Here is a 21,037-nt window from a genome sequence, read left to right as displayed (position 1 = left end):
TGTTACAGTGCTACTGATGTAAGAAGTTATTTTTTTATTCTTAGTATTTCCCTTGTGGCAATCCATTCTCCCAAGCATTTTCCCCCTGTTTCTCTGATGTAATTGCAGGTTTTGTCAATACATAAATAATAAACAGTAGTACTCAGCTAGGATAGACGTTATTTTGTTTACCAAGAGTTTCTCATATATCCTGATGCCCCACTTTTTTGTCTGTTTGGCTTCAGTGGTCAGGCAGTTGTTTTTAGAGGTTGCTATTATTACCACTTAGTGGTTAATTTGAAATATCTTAGACTTATTATATTTACCTGGATACAAAGAACATCCAGATTTCCACATATCCCACGCTGGGAGAAAACTCGATGAAACTCAATGAGACTGTTTGGGATTGCTAGAGGTACAGCTGTGCACAGAAATGCAGATGTAGAAAACATCTTGGCAATTGGTAATGCCAATTGGCATGCCAATTCAGTTCAGAACAGCAGTACTAGTTGCCACTAGACATTAGAACTAGAATGCCACTAGACATTCTTCAGTGTGTGGTGGCAGTTACAAAGTTTACGTACTTGTGGGCTTGGCTTCCGGGGTCAGGATGAAGTATTAGGCTCCAAAAGCTATGGAAGAGATTTGGGGATTTTTGAGCTAATATTACCATTTGATCCATGTCTGGCTGACCACCTTGCTAAATTTCGAGGGAAGAGGAAAGCCATCCTACCTGCCCTCAACTCTAGGTGACAAATTCATTGAATTGATGAGACAGAAAATTAAAACCACCATAGTAAGAGAATTGCAGCAAGCCAAGTATTTCTCTGTAATTGTTGATTCACCACCTGATGAAGCGCTTGTAGACCAGCTCACATTCATTTTCTGATTTCTCATTCAGAGGGCCAAATAATTGGATTTCAGCCACTTGAGAACCACACAGGAGCAAACCTGGCTAAAGCTGTGCTGGCTATAATAAATAACCTAGGTTTGGATGTGTCTTAACAGCTGTGGGCAATTGTATGATAATGCTAGTGATGCAACTGATTGTTACAATAGTCCGTAGGCCCATCTGTCACAGAGAACCCACCAAAGGACTATGTGCCATGCGCTGCACATTCCCTAACTGTAATTGGAGTCAGCAGTGTTAACAATTGCTCAGATGCACATATTGATCGAAAACTATTTTCCACAAATGCTGACACAAGCCAGAAATTATTGATTCTCGGCTGTTCAACTGAAGAAGAGCTCTAAGTTGTCTCTTTCACCAGCAGAAGTTGCTCCAATAACCAATTACCTCACCCACCTCTGCTCCCCTGTAGTGAATTCATTATCTTTTTTCTCTGTCAGTGCTTGCATGGAATAGCTAGGGCATTTAACGTCTAAATTCACGTACAATATCAAGCCAGCCATGTTTTCTGGGAACCTGTTAGCTGTGAATTTTTAATTTTTAGCTAAACATATAATTGTTAATGTCTGGCGAAGATGCTTGTGTTGTTCCCATATGCTGTTAATTCTTTAAATGACATGTTTTTAATCATCTCAGGAAAGTTTAAGTATTTTATAACAAGGTGGAGCTTCAGGATATTCTGTGCCTAGAACCCCAAGAATTCTTAATTTGATCCTGTTTAGCAGGCAGTAAGGAGATCAGAGTGAGGGGGCCAAAGAGAGTAAGGGCGAGTAGGCTGTGGAGGGAATGGAGAAGAGCAAGGAAAAAGGGATCACAGAGTTCCCAGAGACAGAATTGGGCCAAAAGGACCCAGGGAATTCAAGAGATTGAGAATTGGAAAGGGGAAAAGAAAAATTCACTGGTTAGAAAATAGAAAAAAAAAACAGAGAGATACAGGATACTTATACAAATATTTTGTAGAATTCTTCAAAAATAATCTTTATACTACTCTAAGTGCAAAACTCAACTCAGGAGTACAGCCACAATTAGAACCTATATAATTATAAAGTACATGCCATTTCTTCTTTATAGAGCAGTCAGTAAGAAATATGTAGTGCAGTCATCTTGCTCTCACTTGTGCACGTACATCCTTCCCCTTCGCTTCCCTTTCATTGGACCCAAATATATCCTCCATGGAATACCTGTGGTGTCAAGACTGCTTGTGAATCCCAGAGTCCTTTGTCCTCAGGCCAGAGAATGGGGATCTGATTGTTTAAGCTTTGGGGATAATCTGTGTCGAGTTCTGTTATTAAATCTTTTGCAGTGTACATACAAGTGGGAAAAAGGATGCACTATATAAAGAAAACCTTTTGTTGCGTGGATGTACTGTTAGGAACACAGAAGAGGTTACAGGGATAGTAATCTATGCAGGTAAAAGACAGCTTTTCCTTTGACTTTACATGTTCACTTGATAGTTTCCTTAGACTGTCAACAAATATCTATATTATTTAATGTAATTGCTTCTGCAGGGCACGAGACCAAAGCTTTGTTAAATAACAGTGGACCACGTTACAAGCGCAGTAAGCTTGAAAGACAGATGAATATTGATGTCCTTTGGTGTGTCCTCATACTTATAGTCATGTGTCTATTTTCAGCCATCGGTAAGTCCTCTTTAAAAATAAAAGTTAAGGACCAAACTCTATCCTAAGAGTCACATGCTTTGCTTTAAAAATTCGAAAATGTATATCTTCTGTCTCTTGATTCGTGTAGCTACTTCTTTTCTATGTAAAGTGTGTTGTTGTTTTTTCTGGTAGGAAACATCAGCTTAGTACATAAGCACATCCAAATAGTAATCTTTTAATAACAATCAACTATATACCATTACAAGACCAAATCAGACAACTATTGTGTCAGGCTCTGCCACCTTCAGTAGCAATGAGTCGTGCCCTACTTCAAAAGTAGTATCTTTGAAATCAACTCATCATGACTAAGGGTGGCAGAATTTGGCACATACTTAGTTGCCAAGGTAATATATGAACACGGAGTAAACATAACTAGTACAATACCATTCACCTAGCTCTATTAGATGAAAACAGGGACTCATAATATACAATATTAACCCACCATACTTAAGTATCCAAACTTATAATATTAAAAATTGTATAAAGTCCGAATTCAAAGGGCAAGTCAAAGAAAAGACTACCATTGATTTCAATGGAATTGTTACTGGCATCAAAAATTTTAACAAAAATAGAGGGGCAGGGGTAAGTTTGTTTGGGTTCTGGTTAGAGTGTGTGTGTATGTGTGTATTGGTCTCTGACTGAGAATTTGGTGTAAAGGTTTGTATGCAAAACATTTCTTTAGCTGTTGCTTTTGAATTCCATATTTTGTAATGTCTGGGTTTTGTTTTGGTTGTGTGTAATACATAAGTTCTGGAATTTTTCTTGGCAACCTTAAATGTATTTTACCAAAACTTCTGTGTTATTTTAATACCCTTAATTGTGTCTTTTTCCAGCTGTTGATACCCTCTTTAAAGATGAAAGTTGAGGGCCAAACTATTATTATGCTCTTTGTTCCCACTGAGTTCAATGGGCACCTCGCATATCCAAAACCAGCATTTCATCCTAAGGATTTCCAATTTGTTTTAGAGTAGAATCCTAGTAACAGAAGTGGGGTTTTTTTCTTGTTGTTTCTTTTTTGCCAATTGTTAAAATGAGTTGTGTATCCCCATAACTTTCTTATCAATATTGTCTATAAAATATTAACTAAAATGAGAGGCCAAGATTTGAAAAAGTGACTAGAGATCTGGGAGTCCTCAATTTTGGGCTGCCCAGCTTGAATCACCTTGAGAAGGGCTGGGGTTTTTCAGAGTGCTGAGTACCCACCCTCTGAAAACCAAGCCCTTTTAAGATATCTCGATAAGTTGGGAATTAGTGATATCTAAAATCACTAGGTCTTTTGAAAATCAGAACATTTAGTAAAAAGAAACTTGATATAGTCCATTGCAAGTGCAGAATTTTTAGTATTTTTACTCTAGATTATTAAAAATAGCTATAGACATATCAGAGCATACATAATATAAAGCTTTGCACTGCTGCAAAATATTTAGTGAGACAGTCATTTTTATGTATCGTTATTTCAGTGTGGAACAAGGGGCAGTTTAGAAACTTGATAGAGGTGTCTTACAAAGGATTTTTTTTAATGGGCTTTACTTCTTTTTTGTTGCTTTATGACATATAAAGAATAGGGCCTGAAAGATTGGTAGGTTTTGGGGAGGAGGTAGGTATTAAGGTTTTGGGTTTTTTCAGCTTATTTTTAAAATGAATATCAGAAATATCAACTCAGGTCTTTCCTGGCTGGGATGGCAGGACCTGATATATGTCTCAGAGGATATGTTTAATTTTTCTCACACCCTAATTAAAAGGGTGGGACTGCCATATCTTTGGTAAAGACATCACTGCTCCAAAATTTTAATACTTTCCTTGCATTAAATAGGAACTAACAAAGAAAGACAATAAACAAAGAGATTGAAATAGTCTGACTAAAATCTCTTCCCCTCTTAGTTGCTCAGCTTCTATTCCTTTGACTTTTGTGATGGCCACCTTTTCACTAATTCTCCAGTCGTCATGGTGTCTTCCAGGGCAGACAGGACTTAAGTTTCCAATGTAGAAAATGCATATTAAAAAAAACATTTCAGGTCTTTTTCATAAATCATAACAAAGTAGGAAAAGGCAAAAGCCCCCCTCCCCTTTTTTTCTTTTGCAGATCACTTTTAAGGACAAATGCATACAAAATAAACCAATGCTGTGGGTTTTTTAATTTCTTGATGTTCATTTAAGTTTTCGTCTATTTAAATTTTTCTGCAGGTCATGGCCTATGGGTGTGGCAATATGGTGAGAAGAAACCAGTTTTCGATGTTCCCGGGCTTGATGGCAACTATTTATCCCCAGTTCTAGCTGCAGTGTATTTATTTTTGACAATGATAATAGTTTTTCAGGTAACAATGTTGTCCACACTGGTTCCTGTGTTCACAGTTTACTGATTTTAATAATTATATATCGAGAAAAGAGAGCACAACTTCTCCCACCAAGGAACTTGAGGAGCTAATTAAGTGTTTAAAATACAATACAATTAGATACCATACAATTAAAGCATGAAAAATGAAGAATAAAATACTATGTAGCCAGAAAAATAAAGGAGCCTCATTAATGTGCTAATGGTGACCAAAATGAAAAGAGCTCTGAAAAAAATCAGTGGACTGATGCTCCAAATTGTCTTCCCTCCATTGCCTTTACTGGAGCTGTGACAATTCACACCTGCTGAGGTTCCGTCCCAAACATTCCAGGTGTGTTGTTTTTTTAACAAGCAAGATGGATTAAGATGAGGAGGGTGCCTGTCAGGGAGCAGCAAACTTCACACTCTGTGGGATGCCATGCTGCAAAAGCTCAGTTACCCGCCTACCTTGGAGGACTACTTAGAACTTTGGTGGTGTTGGAATGCAGGTACCTTACCAGGACAAGGTTAATGCTGGAATTTAACCCTTTAATGGCCCCAAACTATTTAGAATTTATACAGGAGGTAAATGACTAGAGTTGTCATCATTCAGTGCCTATGCACAGGAGGTGAATATTGGGAGGATGCAGGTCTTCTGATGATGAGATCTGCTATATTGTTGAATACTGTGGTGTGTCAAGAGAAGTGTAGATGTCTATGTCTTTGGGACATGTAAAACTAGAACTGACAGAGCACTAGAAAATAGCATACTAGTGAAGGGAATGATCTTGCACTGAAGAGGCATGGATTAAATAATGGCCTTTGCCATTATGATTTTAATGTATTAAGAGGTTTTTTTCTATTAAAGAAAACTCAGAACAGATTTACTTAAGTATGCAGCCTTTACTATAGGTTTTGTTTAAATAACCACACCTGGTACTTACATATGGACTGCGATTCACCCCACTAGTCTAATTGACCAAGCCTAATTTTGTATATAACCAGAAATTTCAGCACTGAAAAACATCTGCAAGGCACATTCAACTAGAAATTATGTCTTTTGTGGATTTTTGAAAATCCCCAAGAAACTGCTGAAAAATTTTTTCAGGAAAACTCTCTTAGCTTAACACTTTGTTCAGCAATTACAAAGTATGTTCTTCATTCAGCTGAACTGCTGCTCAAAAACTGCAACTGACAACGTTGCTTTCTCTGCAGAACCTTCCACCAATCATTCATTTTACCTCTGCTGTTCCTGGAAAGCTAATTTAGTGAGAGCCTGTTATTTACACAGATAAAATTTGGGAGCTATTCATCCATTTTTTGATGCAAGATATTCTTTTGTATTTGCAGAATTCTGATTGTATTGTATGTTCCTCTCCTCCCTCCCTTCTTTTCCTTTCCTAGCTTCTTTCAAGCTCATCTTATTACCCTGAAAAGTTTGCTTCTCTCCAAGCCTTGATAATCACATTTCCAGACATAATTATGGATTTCAGCTCTACAGTTGCACCATAGGCTTTTCTAATCTGTCCAAGTAAACTCTTTGCAAACATTTTAATTACTTTACAATATTGAATCTAAGCCTATTAAACTCTTTAAGGTACAGTATAGTACATACACTCTTTGTGATTTTAGTCTGCCGTAAAGTTGATTAGATTATATCAATTCAATATAATATTTATGCCCCTATTTTCTCCTAATTAGTGTGTTTTTATGTATTTTAGGTTCTGATTCCGATTTCTTTGTATGTATCCATTGAAATAGTTAAAGTATGCCAAGTATTCTTCATTCATCAAGACAAGGATTTATATGATGAAGAGACCGACACTCAGCTACAGTGTCGAGCTTTAAACATCACAGAAGACTTAGGGCAGATGCAGTATATATTCTCAGACAAGACTGGTACTCTTACTGAAAATAAGATGGTTTTCCGAAGATGCACTGTTTCTGGAATAGAGTATTCCCACGATGCTAATGGTGAGCCTTGTTTGCTGTACAGTGGTTTACTTCAGTTTGATTTCAATCACACAAAAAAGTTACTATGATCTTAAAACAAACGACAAATTGTGTAGGATTTATGATATGTGCATCAGACACCACAATGATGGTTGTAAAATTAGCTATAACTTGTTGTCTGTTCATTTTGGAATTGTAATCTTATCAGGGATTCTCTGGGATCTTGAGTGTGTTGTCAAGGTTGCTATTCTCTGCAGTGTGACAGGGCAAGGCCAGATGGCTATAGAAAAGTAGTGGGAGATAGATATATTAGCCCCAGGCTAAACAAATCCCTGTTACCAGGGTAAGTAAATGGCAGCTGCTTCAGGTCAATTAAGATACCTGGGGCCAATTAAGATCTTTCCAGAAGGCAGGGAAGATAGCTAGGTTGATTGGGACACCTGAAGCCAATTAGGGGCTGTTTAACTGGTTTAAATTTAAATTTAACTAGTTTTTAACTGAAACTAGTTAAAAGCCTCCCAGTTAGTCAGTTGGGCGCACGTGTTAGGAGCTGTAGGAGGAAGCCACGCTGTTGGAGGAACTGAGCAGTACAAACCATTTCAGGCACAAAGAAGGAGGCCCTGAGGTAACTGTGAAGTAGATATTGAGGAAGCGGGGCTGCTGTGGGGAAGTGACCCAGGGAATTGTACACGTCCTATTTCCAAAAAGTCAGCTACCATAGCTGCTACTATTAGGGTCCCTGGGCTGGAGCCTGGAGTAGAGGGCGGGCCTGGGCTCCCCCTCTCACTCCCTGATTAATCACTGAGACTGGAAGACAACAGAGACTGTGTGAGGGAGGGTTGCTTCTCCTCACCTCCCTTGCTGGTTTATGATGAAAATGGCTCAGTAGGATGTGACCTTTGCCTCTAGAGAGAGAAGGGCTATGTGGAGGGTCACAGTGAGCCTCTGAGGCTAGTGAACTCCACCAGAAAGCGTGGGACCCACTGAGACAAGGACAGAGCTTTGTCACAGTAGGTTTACGCTCTGATCCTGCAAAGCATTTAGGAACATGCTTAACTTTAAACACCTGAATAGTACCATTGATATCAATGGGACTACACTGGTGGATTTGTCCCTTAATGTTTAACTTCACTCCAAGATACTCAATTAGTGTCAAGAACGAAAGGTGAACAAGGTTCCTAGTGTGGCTTTCATGTTAACAAAATAGCACAGTCTGTTGTAATAATATTTCATCTGTTTTAGCTTTATCTTGTTCACTTCAGTGCCCCAGTGTGATGGGTATCTCTGAGTTAACATTCTTTTGCTGCCAAACAAATATTGTAACTGAACAGAACATTCTGAAGTAGCTGACTTTTGAAGTATTAAAATGTAATTCATTACCACAAGGGAATGAGGTTACGTTTAGTTGTCACGCATGTGTCATCTTGTCAACCTCTTAAAATTATTAAGTGACTTCCGATGTAGTGTAATTTGTATTAAGCTATTTTCCCCCTAACATTTAAGCGGTATCCTTTGGGACTTGAAAGATGTTACATTCTCAGATTTCTTTGCATACTTGATAGATATTGTACTGGCTTTCTAAATGCAGTAATTAAGTTTTTTAACCTGCAGTACATTATTCTTTCCTTAAGTTCATTTGGAGAGTTCAGCTAACACATCAGAAATGGAATAAGAGAGACTTATTAAAAGTTAACTGTAAACTTAAAAAAGACTTTGAAAATTGTATGAGATCCCAAGTTAGTAACAGAATATTGTGGAGGCTTAAATTACAGAGTGAATTTACTTTTAAAATAAAATATTTTAAAATAGTAATCATATATTGCACTTGCACCACTTTTCCTAGGAAGAAATCAGTGCACCTAACAGAGATAGTAGGATATGATTATTAACCCTATGTTACAGAAAAAGAGAGAAAGAGCAGTTGAAACTTCCCTAACCATTCACAGTGAAAAGAAAAGGAGTACTTGTGGCACCTTAGAGACTAACCAATTTATTTGAGCATGAGCTTTCATGAGCCACAGCTCACTTCATCAGATGTGTACCGTGGAAACTGCAGCAGACTTTATATACACACAGAGAATATGAAACAATACCTCCTCCCACCCCACTGTCCTCTGATGAAGTGAGCTGTGGCTCACGAAAGCTCATGTTCAAATAAATTGGTTAGTCTCTAAGGTGCCACAAGTACTCCTTTTCTTTTTGCAAATACAGACTAACACGGCTGTTCCTCTGAAACCATTCACAGTGAGTCAGAGACAGAGGTAGAATTAGAATCTACAGCACATTTCCTGACTCCCAGTTCTGTGCACTAAATATTAGACCGTACTGCTTCTATTCATTCTTCTTGTTTATCTGCCACCCTCTGATTTCAGGGCATATTGTGTTCCTTCCAAGAGTTAATGACATTACAGTTAACTAAAACAGTGCAGGAAGAGCAGCATTTTATGGGTTAGATTGCATCAGGTGATGCAGCGCAAATACAAAAGCCTACACTTGGGTCTTGGTGGGTAAGTAAAGAAGAAATTAAGTGTCAAATGTTTTATCTTACAATGAATTATCATTTTCAAGTCTACCCATACTTTTTGTAAGTGATTTGGGATTACAATATAAATGTTAGAAAATAATAAAAACCAAACAGTGAAACTGACAATATGCAAAATTATCAAAACATAAAGCAAATAAATACCGTAGTGTTTCCTTCTTTACCCTCTCTCATTTATAGGCATCTATATGCTCACTTGTAATTCTAGTTGGTGCAAAATTTCCAGATTGAAATGTGATTTTTAAGTTTACAATTCCTTTAATCATAATATTTGAATCTTTCATTTTCTCTTCTCTATATAGAGTGATCTTGCACTAATTCTTTGCCTTTCTGTGTATAAAGGGTCATAATTGTCATTGTTTTTATTCCCCACTTTCAGGATCAATGACACAATAAATAAGTGTTCTCACTCAAGCTTTTTAGTGCCTATTCTCCAGGCTGATTCCCAGCCCCATTCTTTCTGTGAAATGACTCCACTGATAGCTTGTCTTCCCACCTACTGACTACCCACTAATTTAGATCACATAAGATCCTGCCTTCAATTTTTTTCCTGTCATTAAGAATGTCTATAACACTTTATGCTCCTGGGTTTAAATACAAAGGATTTGAGGAAGCCCTTCCATTATACATACCAGAAGTCAGAAATCCTACCAGATTGTGTTTGGGATGTATTTAATAACTGATGCTGTCCAGCTGTCAGTTCTAGTTGTGGTTTAAAATGAGGTTTAGAGAACTCTCAAATCTGCCACTTATAAAAAGATCCAGTCTTGCCACATATGCAAGTTTAAATCTGATTGAGTACTAAGGACCCAGAAAACCAAACAAAACCCATTGGCCTCCTTGCATAATCTTATCTATTATTTTTAAAGATCCATGCCTTTTTCTGTTAATCATAGTACTTCTTTCAGTCATAGTAATTTGACACTAGAAACCAAACTGTGAATAGGCCATGAGGTGATGAAATAAATGTAAGACTCATTGCAAGATCTGATTTAAAACTGTTACATCAATGTCATGATTTGGATGCTGAAATCCACAATTCATGTTCTGTTGTGGTGCCTTGTGGGAGCGAATGTACTTGGAGTAGAAGTTCTATTCTGAGCGTTTTGGTTTGAGCTTGTTATATAGGAATGTAATATGGTGTTACCCGGTAACTCATCTGGCAGATTGGGCATGGTATTCCCAGCTTTGTTCCATGACCTGTGATCTGTTACAAACTTTGTTCACACCCTGAAAATTCATCCAAAGGTTCTGGGGTTTTTTTCTGTTCTGTCTAGGTTCTTATATTGCCCTCATCACCACAGTATCTGAGCACCTTCCAGCAGTGCATTAAGCAGCATAAGTAACAATTGTCACATGTGCTTGGTGTATTTTCACTCATCCTCTTCCAACTGTGAAAATGGCATGTACAGTGCAGAATTTTGTTTTGGTAGGATTTTGTTTTTGGTTTCATGTATACACTACCCTGTGTTTATGTTAGGAAAGGCAAGGTTGAAATGTACCTTGTATTTGAATTGGAAGATGATGAGGTTTGTGATGATCCTTATTTCCCGGGTGGTGTTCATTCCACAGTTTCGACCAGCCCCTGAGAAAATCCTGTCTCCAGAACAGACGAGTTTAACCCTTATGGTAGAAAGTTCTATTGTGCCTGAGAAGCAGAACTGTCAATGACAATCTTCATCCCAAAGCTTTAGGAGATCTTTTTAGATATCCTGGGAATAGACTGTGGAGAACCTTGAAGATAAGGACTAAAATCTTGAACTTGACTTCCCACAGAATATCAAGTCAGTATAGGGAGCAGAGGATAGGTGTGATGTTCTCAGGTAGCCTGTGTTGCTGAGAACTGCTCCAGCATTCTGTCTGAGTTGGAGTGTCCTAAGGGCTGATGTGTCCAGATATATTTCATTGCTGTAGTCCAGATGGGAGGTGACAAAGTTGTGTATAACCAAGCCCAGGTCATCATCAACTGGTAGAAAGCATTATTCAGGGATGCTGCTATGTGAGAGCTTAGGGTTAGTGGGAAATCCAGGAACACTTCTAAACTACAGACTCTGGCTTGCTTGGATTCAGCTTCAACCAGTTGTGCTTCATCCATGAGCTGATTTTGTCCAAGTATCTTGATGGTCATGATGTGGTTGTAGATGGCAAAGGACAGGCAGAATTGTGTGTCACCTGCATGTTGCTAGTACTTAAGTCCCTGTCATTTGATCAGTTCACTGGTGCTGCATGTTGAATAGGACAGGAGAGAGAATTGATTCTTGTGGGACTCCACAAATGAGAGGTCTAGTGGTGAGGTGTAATTTTCCATCACTGCTCTTTGGGAACTTTCTACGAGGAAGGACTTAAACCATTATACCACATTTCCCTGGTCCCCTTCGACTTCTCTAAGGCAGGACAGCAGTATCTAATAGTTGACAATATCAGAAGCTCGAGAGAGGTTCAGGAGGATGAGAATGGAAATCTACTCTCTATCCATTGACAGCAGGAGATAATGCATCAGTGTCACTAAAGCTGTTTCCATCCCACATCCTGGGCTGAATCCAGATTGTGCTGGATTTAGGATACGAGCTTCAATTAGAAGAGCTTATATAGTTGGCCTTTAGCTAGCTTCTCTATGTACTTGGTCAGGAACAGGAGATTGGATTCTGGCCAGCAGTTAGCTAGTACTGATATCCGAAGTGGGTTTCTTTAGTGCTGGTCAAGCTATTGTGTGTTTAAAGGAGGAGGGAAAGATTTCTTCCCTGAATAAGGCATTGGCTATTTCAGTCAGGAGTGGCACCAGTTGCTCATGATGCCCTTTCATGAGCCATGAAAGGTGTGACAGACTGACAATATCCTGCAACATTCTGGTCCAACCTTGTGGAATTAAGATGAACTTTTGGAGGGGGGTAAGGGGGTGAGAGAACCTGGATTTGTGCAGGAAATGGCCCACCTTGATTATCATGCACATTGTGTAGAGAGTTGTCACTTTGGATGGGCTATTACCAGCAGGAGAGTGAGTTTGTGTGTGGGGGGGTGGAGGGTGAGAAAACCTGGATTTGTGCTGGAAATGGCCCAACTTGATGATCACTTTAGATAAGCTATTACCAGCAGGACAGTGGGGTGGGAGGAGGTATTGTTTTATGATCTCTGTGTGTATATAAAGTCTGCTGCAGTTTCCACGGTATGCATCCGATGAAGTGAGCTGTAGCTCACGAAAGCTCATGCTCAAATAAATTGGTTAGTCTCTAAGGTGCCACAAGTACTCCTTTTCTTTTTGCGAATACAGACTAACACGGCTGTTACTCTGAAACCTTTATTGAATTAAGTTAAACCTTACTGAGTTAGGTTTGATACCATTTGGAATCCATTTTATTAAATAGGCAATTGTGTATTTGTTATTGTGGAATAGTACATAACTCCTCTTGGACGAGGGGGATGCTAATGTAAAATTTCTCCAATTATCTGAAGCCATCCTCTGGGGAGGTATGCATATACTAATTCTAATGGAATTCTCCGGACAAAGAGGATTTTTGGTTAAAGCACCTAGTTTTAAACAGGTCAGGCCCTTCTTCCTGGTCCAGCAAATGGATAGGACCCTTGGTCAATGGAGGGCCCCAATCCTTAGGGAAAGGTGAGGCCCTATAAGGCCAGGATCTTGTTCTGAACTGAAATTGTGATGAACTTGAAACCACAAGGAAACCCTTTGGCTAGGAGTACTGAAGGACTGACTTTTCCTGCCAGAGCCCATGTTAGGGTAGGTTCTTTTATTGTTTTTAATATGTTTTTTTAGTAATGCTTTTTTACCTTAGGAATAAATTAGGCTTGCATAGCAGGAGCTGTGTGGCAACTTATGACTGTGGGCATTCACACTGTTAACCCTCCCTGAAGAGAAAGCACACAGGTGAGCTTACGCATCCTTTGTCTGCTGGGAATAACATAGTGAAGGCAGGGAACTATGCAGCCTGGATATACCCTGGTCAGGAGGGAGGAAGACACCCAAGAAAGGCAATAGCTAGGAAGCTGGAAGCTTGAGAATGGGTACCCTGGCTGAACCATTGAGGGCTGACCACGCAGATGCAGTTGCCTGAACTGTGAGGGCATTGGTTGGATTCACGGGCCTTGGGTCCAGACTCCTTCCGGGTTTCCAGTACTTCTTGAGGAGTAAATATACTGATCTCTGGGAATTCAGGCAACTTCAACTTCTTTGTTGGTTAAATCACCAAAGGGGGAACAGATCCAGGCTGTCTGAAAGCCATCCCAAACGTGTGATATTTTCAGTGATGTAGAGGGGAGTGCCTCTGTCCTTTAACTTGCTTGGGAATTAGGTGGAGTCCATGGATCTTTGTGGTTGAATAAGAATTAGAGGTCTTTCTTGGTGCCTGGGAGCTGGGAGAGCTCCTTAATGAGGTGATGGTGTGCACCAGGTGTCAGTGAGCTTTGGCTCTGGTCTCTATTGTCAGATGAATGAATTTGAATGAAGATCTGTTATCTGAGGCACCTCTTTTGGATTTGAGGTGTGAAGAATAGATAAATGTAGTGCCACTTTCCATCTTGTGCTGCCTGGGTCTGTGATGGGCTGAGTGTGGGGGAGCAAGCGCATGAGAGAGGCCAGCCTAGGGCTCACAGTGTCATCCAGCCAGAGTCTCAGTGGGTATCTCTACACCGCATTTTGGAGTGAACCTTCCAGCCCAGGTCGACAGACTCAGGCTAGTGGGGTTCACACTAGCGGCCTAAAAGTAGCTGTATAGACAACCAAAGAAAAGATAATTCCCATCTTATAATAAAAACCATGATTCCAGAATGCTCTTCTTCCAACATCCATGGAATTAATGACACAAATAGTTGGCACCTAATATCTCAAAACTGGCCCTTGTGCAAAGGTTACCTGCAGATCCCTGCAGCAGTTAGTGACCTGATTAAGTCTGTGACACACATGTTATGATTTAGCTACAGCCAAATGATGATCAGCCTGTCATCTGCCACAGATGTTTTTCCAAAGTTTAATTTTATAGCAGACTTGTCCAGGGATGTGGTCACCAATCCTTTTAATTTTAGTTTTTCACTGTGTATGGAATGATTGACTGTCCAAACCCAAGTTTAATTCCCAAGAGCTCAGTCACACAAAGCAGAAAACCCATAATTTTTCATTCTTTGCATTTTTCCCTCCCTCCAATTTCTTGGAGGGTTTGAGGGAATCCAGAGAGTGGAAGAGTGAAAGGGAAGCTCAGGGGGAAGGGAATGGTGAAATCCCTAGCATTTTCCATTTGGATTTGCCAGATTTCTTAGTCACTGTCTTGGGAAAATGAGATCCCTCTTGGTATGTTGTCTGTCTGTTCTTGGTGAAGATTCAGCTGGGGTGGTGTACATCATGCAGCAAGATCACTGTCTCAGTTTTATGTCAGTTTTGCAGCATAACTGTTCTTTTCTTGTAAGGAGAGTGTTAGAGAACGAAAAGAAAAGCAGACTGACCCAGAGGCGGATTGAGTAAATGGGCTTCTTTATTGCAGTATTTGTTCCCCTCGACCCAATTGTCAAGTAAGCAAGTAGTTAGCATGAATTAGTTACATCATGCTCTTTTATCTAAATTAGTATGGAAATATCCACATTTACTACAACAAATCCTTATTTAGTAATATGAGTGCATATATACTGAATATAATTATCCCCGCCCCTATTAACTGTTTACAGCATTAAGCATATTTTACAGACATTTTTACCTTGAAGATACATTTCTTTGCAGTAATTGCAGCCACAGGTTCCCTTAATCAGCAGTTCACAGGGAAGGGAGGAAGGGGCATGACCCCGGCTCCTTTATGTAGCTGGGAAAGGAAGGGAGGGGGAGATGACACTTCTTTACACAAAGGGTATTCTTTAGACACCCACATTCCTTATGCAGCTACAATGCTTATCAATTATATTCAGTATATGTGCACTCACAAGCAGGAGGGAAAGGAGAGGGATAGCACTTTATCTATCAAGAAAAGAGACAGTGCCTGCCCGTGCCTTCCTCCCTGATACCATGCTAGCGGTTACCCAGGTCTTTACTTAATCCTTACATATCCCAACACAGATGTCTTTCCCCACCTGACCTACAGACATAATTTGCCCAGTCCAAACTCACCTTGCATCCATCCTGGGGATTTGACTTTATTAATAGAAACATTTTAAAAAGATGATAAAGATCAACTCAGTTCTTTTCCCCAGGGTTGGTTGTTGCTCCCTCATGACTGCTCACCTCCCTTATGTTTACACAGGGTAACAAGTCATCAGTGTCAGGGCCCACTTAACCCTTTTCCTACAGGATCAACGCCTGCTAACAGGGTGGGGTGTTTTGAACACACTGATGTAGCTGATTTGTTTTTTCCCATTTCATTTTCTTTTGCTTTGTGAAAAAAATAATAGTTTAATTTGTCCCTGAGGAAGGGAGTGGGGTCAGCAAAGCTAGAACTGTGTGTTTTAATGGTGTATTTTTACTGTGTGTTTTTAACCCGTCTAATACACAAGCACAATGGCATTCAGCATGGATGTAATGTGAGGCCTTCAATACACAGAGGAAGTTTTCTCTTAGCTTATGCCCTGGGAAATTCTCTTAAGAATTAAAATAGTTCTCAGGCACTAAGGGAAGAAAAGGTTTGGTGAGTCTGCCTTAAGGAACTGGAGGGGAAGGAAGGGGGGAACCTTGGCACTTTCCTACCTCAGAAGTGGCAACAGGGTGGGAGGGGGCTATTCTGAGTGTCGTGCACTGATCTGTGTGGGGAGTAGGGAGTCTCAGATGCTACCCCCAAAATCAGACTCCAGGCACCCTCACAATGGTCTGCCTATATCAGTAACCCACTAGTCAATTTGTCTGTTTCGGCAGGTAAAAGGGGGTGGCCCACCTGAGAGGAATTGTCAGGGTTTTACTAAGGGTTTCCCTCTGACCCTTGGAAAACTTCCCCAGGATAGACTAACTCTGTTGACCCTTAGGAGGACAGGGATACAGGCTTCCAATCGAAGGATTGACCCTCAGGCAGTAATTCTTTGAAGAACAAAATAATCTTTATTCAATATGCAAATATTCCCTGACACAGTAAACCTTAAAAGCATATATTAAGAAACAAAACACTAATCCCATTAGCACAGGTATGCATATCAAAGTACCCAATACTGCAATACTATGCAGTTGGAAATAGCTTTAAAGTGATTACATTCTACATGTGGTGATCAGTCACAATTAGAATGCTGACAACAAGTTATTACTTAAACATTAAAACTGCGTACTTAGTAATAAATACACACATACACGGACATCCAACTTTATTATCTCAAGCAGACACATTCATATGTCCTATTGATTCCTTATACTATGGTCCTCATGCTTATTTCTCTGCCATCTTCTTCCCCTCTGCTCTGTCAAAAGGTTCTTTGGTTCTGTCACGGCTACTTCTTAGCTATTGCTGCCATGCCTCCTCCCTTCTTCTGTGATTTCAACTCTCTTCTGATCTTCCTTCTTCCTTTCCTGCTTCTCCACCTTCTCTGAACTGACTCAAGTCTGTCAGCTCTCTGCCTTATATATAGGTTTTGGCCTACTTTGATTGGTTATTTCCTCAGTCCTTATCATTAGCATACCATCCACCAATCATTTTTATGCCTTCCCTGATTGGTCTGTTCTTATGAACCAATCATAGTCACTGAACTCATCTCTCAATCAAAGCCGGGCCTGATTGAAAACCTGTGCCATTCTCGGCTGAACTCTCCCTTCGGGTTTTGGAGTGATCTTTATTTCATCTTAGCCTGCCTGTTTCCTATAGGCCAAATTATTCCAAAACCACCATCTTGTTATCCCTAGCTATAACTGCTTGAAACTGTCTTTATTGATTATTATGTCCTTAAAACTATAAACAGTTACACATTTATATGCATGTTAACATTAGGATTCACTGTCACCACTCCATTTTAACTAATTTAAATAAGTTTAATTTTGATCTTTCCCTTGTTTCAGCTAGTGGTGGCAGGACAATGTTCTTAATGCTGTATTCCTGACACAAAACAGAGCCACTGAAAAATCTCTTTAATAGGAGGGGGAATACTGATTGCAGTTTACCTGGAAGATAGCACTCCTAGAGCTTCCCGCAGTGTTTCATGAATACCTCTTGCCAGTGTCTAGCTACCAGCGTACCAGGGTGACTCCTTTATCCTAATAGGGAAGCTACAGTGTTACTCCAGTAGAGGTCGCAAGATGATATGGAGGGTCATTTTATATTAGTAAGTCAAGCAAAGGGCTAAGTAAAAATAAATCTTTTAAAAAAACTCACCAAATACCCTAGTTGATTATTAGTGTACTGTAGTTATATTAAACACTTTATTGTTGCATTTGAATAGGACAAACATAACGGAAGTGAGATTCTTACTTTATGGAAAAAGCATTGATTTTTTGGTGTTAGTTACTCTGCTTAATATGAAAGATTATATAACATGAACTATGTGATTGTGTAATTTGATATTCCCAATCACATTATTGTGGTTCTGAAAGGTCTGTACATATTTACTCCAAATAAAGAACCCTCTACATGCGGAAAGTCCCAGGACATCAGTGTTCAGTGAGTAAAAGCTGTTGACACTGGAAACCATCCCACAATAATGTCTTTCATGATGTAAAGTTCATAGAAAAGGTTCTGAACTTGAGGGTAGAGGGATGGATGGGGGGAGAAAACATAGTGTTTCTAAAGAAACATGTTTTGCACAGTTGGAGAGTTATGAAACATAGTGCATAGATTAAACCACATATCCTAGTTTGTAACACCTCTTAATACTTACCATACAAGATATAAGACTGTTTACAAAACAGCCAAAATCCTATTCCACTCTGTAAACCTGAGCCTCATCTCATGTACACTGGTGTAAATCTGGAGGACCAACAGAGATTAGCTGAAATGATGCTGAACACAAATTCTGATGAGATGAGAATCGGGTGTCTGTGCTTCAGACTGTGATCTTATATCTACTTCAGTTTAGGGGTGAAGCTTAGGTTTAAAATTGCAAGAATGACTAAAGGATTGCGTTCTAAAGAAAAGGAGTACTTGTGGCACCTTAGAGACTAACCAATTTATTTGAGCATAAGCTTTCGTGAGCTACAGCTCACTTCATCGGATGCATACTGTGGAAATTGCAGAAGACATCTTCTGCAGTTTCCACAGTATGCATCCGATGAAGTGAGCTGTAGCTCACGAAAGCTTATGCTCAAATAAATTCTGCAGTTTCCACAGTATGCATCCGATGAAGTGAGCTGTAGCTCACGAAAGCTTATGCTCAAATAAATTGGTTAGTCTCTAAGGTGCCACAAGTACTCCTTTTCTTTTTGCGAATACAGACTGACACGGCTGTTACTCTGAAACGTGTTCTTAAGAAAATCTCTCTTGGGAATAGAATATTTTCATTTGCTTATGTGCAGACTAGAGATGACTAAAGTATACATACAATATTGATAAGCTTGTTGAACGTCATTTGAGGAAAACACTTATTGTATGCTTCTTCAATAAACAAAAGATTTTTTTTAAATAGAAGCAATGAATAATTATACAGATAAGGACTAAAAAGGCAACTTTGGTACATTTTCCATGTAATGCATTTTCACTTAGCTTCTGATTTGTGTGTCTGGAATAAAATAATAATTAGCTCAGGGTTTGTGCATGGAGTCCTGCATTTTGTAAGATGTTTTCAAAACAGAAACTTTTCCTGAATGTGATTATAAGTTCTCATATTTATTTGGAAAGACTCTGCAAGTCAGGCATTCAACCAAAACTGCCATGACCTGTTATTAACCAGTATAGTTGGAGAAGAGCTTGACCAGCTGTGTGGAACTTTTTATAATGATAAAAGTAGTCATTTTGTCTGGTCCTTTTCCCGGGCAAAGGTGCATAATACAGAGCAGTATGACATTCCCTGGGCATGCCATTCAAGTGCACATTATCAACTGTAAGAGAGATTATTGCTTGTGGCAAATTTGAGTCTGAGATCTTAGGCCACTGGGGCCTGTTCCTGTGAGACGATGAGTGCCCACAACTCCCATTGACTCTGTTGGGAATTGAGGGTGCTGCTCCGAAGCTTGCCGTAAAAGTGTATCTTTGATGGTTAGCAAAGTGAATTGGTAATACTGCTTTGAGATGAAAACATGCTAATGAAAATAAGCATATGTTTCCCAGAGTACGTTGGTGTGTACAGCAGAATCTCAGAGTTTCGGACACCTCGGGAATGGAGATTGTCCGTAACTCTGAAATGTCCTTAACTCTGAACAAGATGTTACAGACTTCAGCCACTGAGGGGGATTGAAGCTGCAGCCATGGGAGGGAGGGATGTCAGGGCTCCAAGCAGGGGGGCGGGGTCAGTGCTTCTGACCCTCCAGAGCACCAGGGCTCAGGGCTTTAGATCTAGGAGGGGGCGCTGCGGCTCAGACCTTCAGCCCCGCGGCTCCATTCCTGGCTTCTGTACCGCAGGGAGCACCAGGGCTTGGGCTCCCCACAGCTCCATTCCCAGTTTCAGCTTTGGGGGAGCACACTGGGGCATTACCTTTGGGAGGAGCGCTGGAGCTGAACCTGGCGGTCCCCTCGTAAGCATTTGCCCTGAAAAATACTCATACTTTTAATAAAATGTTGGTGAAGAGCAACACATTTTCATCTAGCATTATAATGTGCACTGAAACGGTACTGCGCTAAAGCCATTTTAGCAAGCCACTTGAGTCTGCTGGTGCAGGCAATGTGACCTGGGCATCCTTGTGTTCCAGTGGTCCATTACTGGCAGAATGACCCCTGAGGTCCATTGGCTGCCCATGCACCTTAGCACAGTCTTCAGGATACTCTAATCTGTACCAGGGATATTGACTGGTACTGAACTGGGGAAATACAAAGGGCACTCTTGCATTCTACCCTCCTGAGTGCTATTTAGCTGTAACTCAGGATCTGGCTCTTTTTGTATATTTAGGTTTTCAGAGGACTGTACCACCTATAGAGTTGGGCAAATAACTGATCTGGGGGAGGGTTGGTTTAATGACAGTTCTGAAAAATTTAAAAAAAAAATTCAGTTTGTGTTGAACTGAATCTGAAATGTTTTAGAATTTATGATTAATCGAAAAAGTCTCTTCTGGCCATTTTGTGAATGACTCAAACTATTCTTGTCAACTTTGCGAGTAGTTTTAGGTCTCCTGAAACTGCATATTTGGTCAAATAAACTACTTTTTTGAAAAATCTTGCCCAACTTTACTGACATACAACCAATAGAGCTAGTAGTAGTATCTAGATATTGTGCGCTATCTGATTTTAACTCCTGTGGCTACTTTCATAGAATCATAGAATCATAGAATATAAGGGTTGGAAGGGACCCCAGAAGGTCATCTAGTCCAACCCCCTGCTCGAAGCAGGACCAATTCCCAGTTAAATCATCCCAGCCAGGGCTTTGTCAAGCCTGACCTTAAAAACCTCTAAGGAAGGAGATTCTACCACCTCCCTAGGTAACGCATTCCAGTGTTTCACCACCCTCTTAGTGAAAAAGTTTTTCCTAATATCCAATCTAAACCTCTCCCACTGCAACTTGAGACCATTACTCCTCGTTCTGTCATCTGATACCATTGAGAACAGTCTAGAGCCATCCTCTTTGGAACCCCCTTTCAGGTAGTTGAAAGCAGCTATCAAATCCCCCCTCATTCTTCTCTTCTGCAGGCTAAACAA

The 21,037-nt window shown here is 39.9% G+C and overlaps 1 protein-coding gene across 3 annotated transcripts in view; it reads left to right on the top strand.

Moving 5' to 3' along the window:
• Nucleotides 1-21,037, top strand: part of ATP10A (ATPase phospholipid transporting 10A (putative)) — a 156,148-nt gene that overhangs the window by 95,743 nt on the left and 39,368 nt on the right. For all 3 annotated transcript variants that reach the window (XM_075130796.1, XM_075130795.1, XM_048858802.2), the window contains exons 4-7: nt 2,193-2,299; nt 2,398-2,529; nt 4,735-4,865; nt 6,583-6,835. In XM_075130796.1, the coding sequence (XP_074986897.1) occupies nt 2,193-2,299; nt 2,398-2,529; nt 4,735-4,865; nt 6,583-6,835 (623 nt within the window). The remainder of the gene's footprint in view (nt 1-2,192; nt 2,300-2,397; nt 2,530-4,734; nt 4,866-6,582; nt 6,836-21,037) is intronic.

This window comes from Caretta caretta, chromosome 1 (assembly GCF_965140235.1).
Source record: "Caretta caretta isolate rCarCar2 chromosome 1, rCarCar1.hap1, whole genome shotgun sequence".
Taxonomy (NCBI): domain Eukaryota; kingdom Metazoa; phylum Chordata; order Testudines; family Cheloniidae; genus Caretta; species Caretta caretta.
This window is presented reverse-complemented; position numbering and strand designations above follow the sequence as displayed.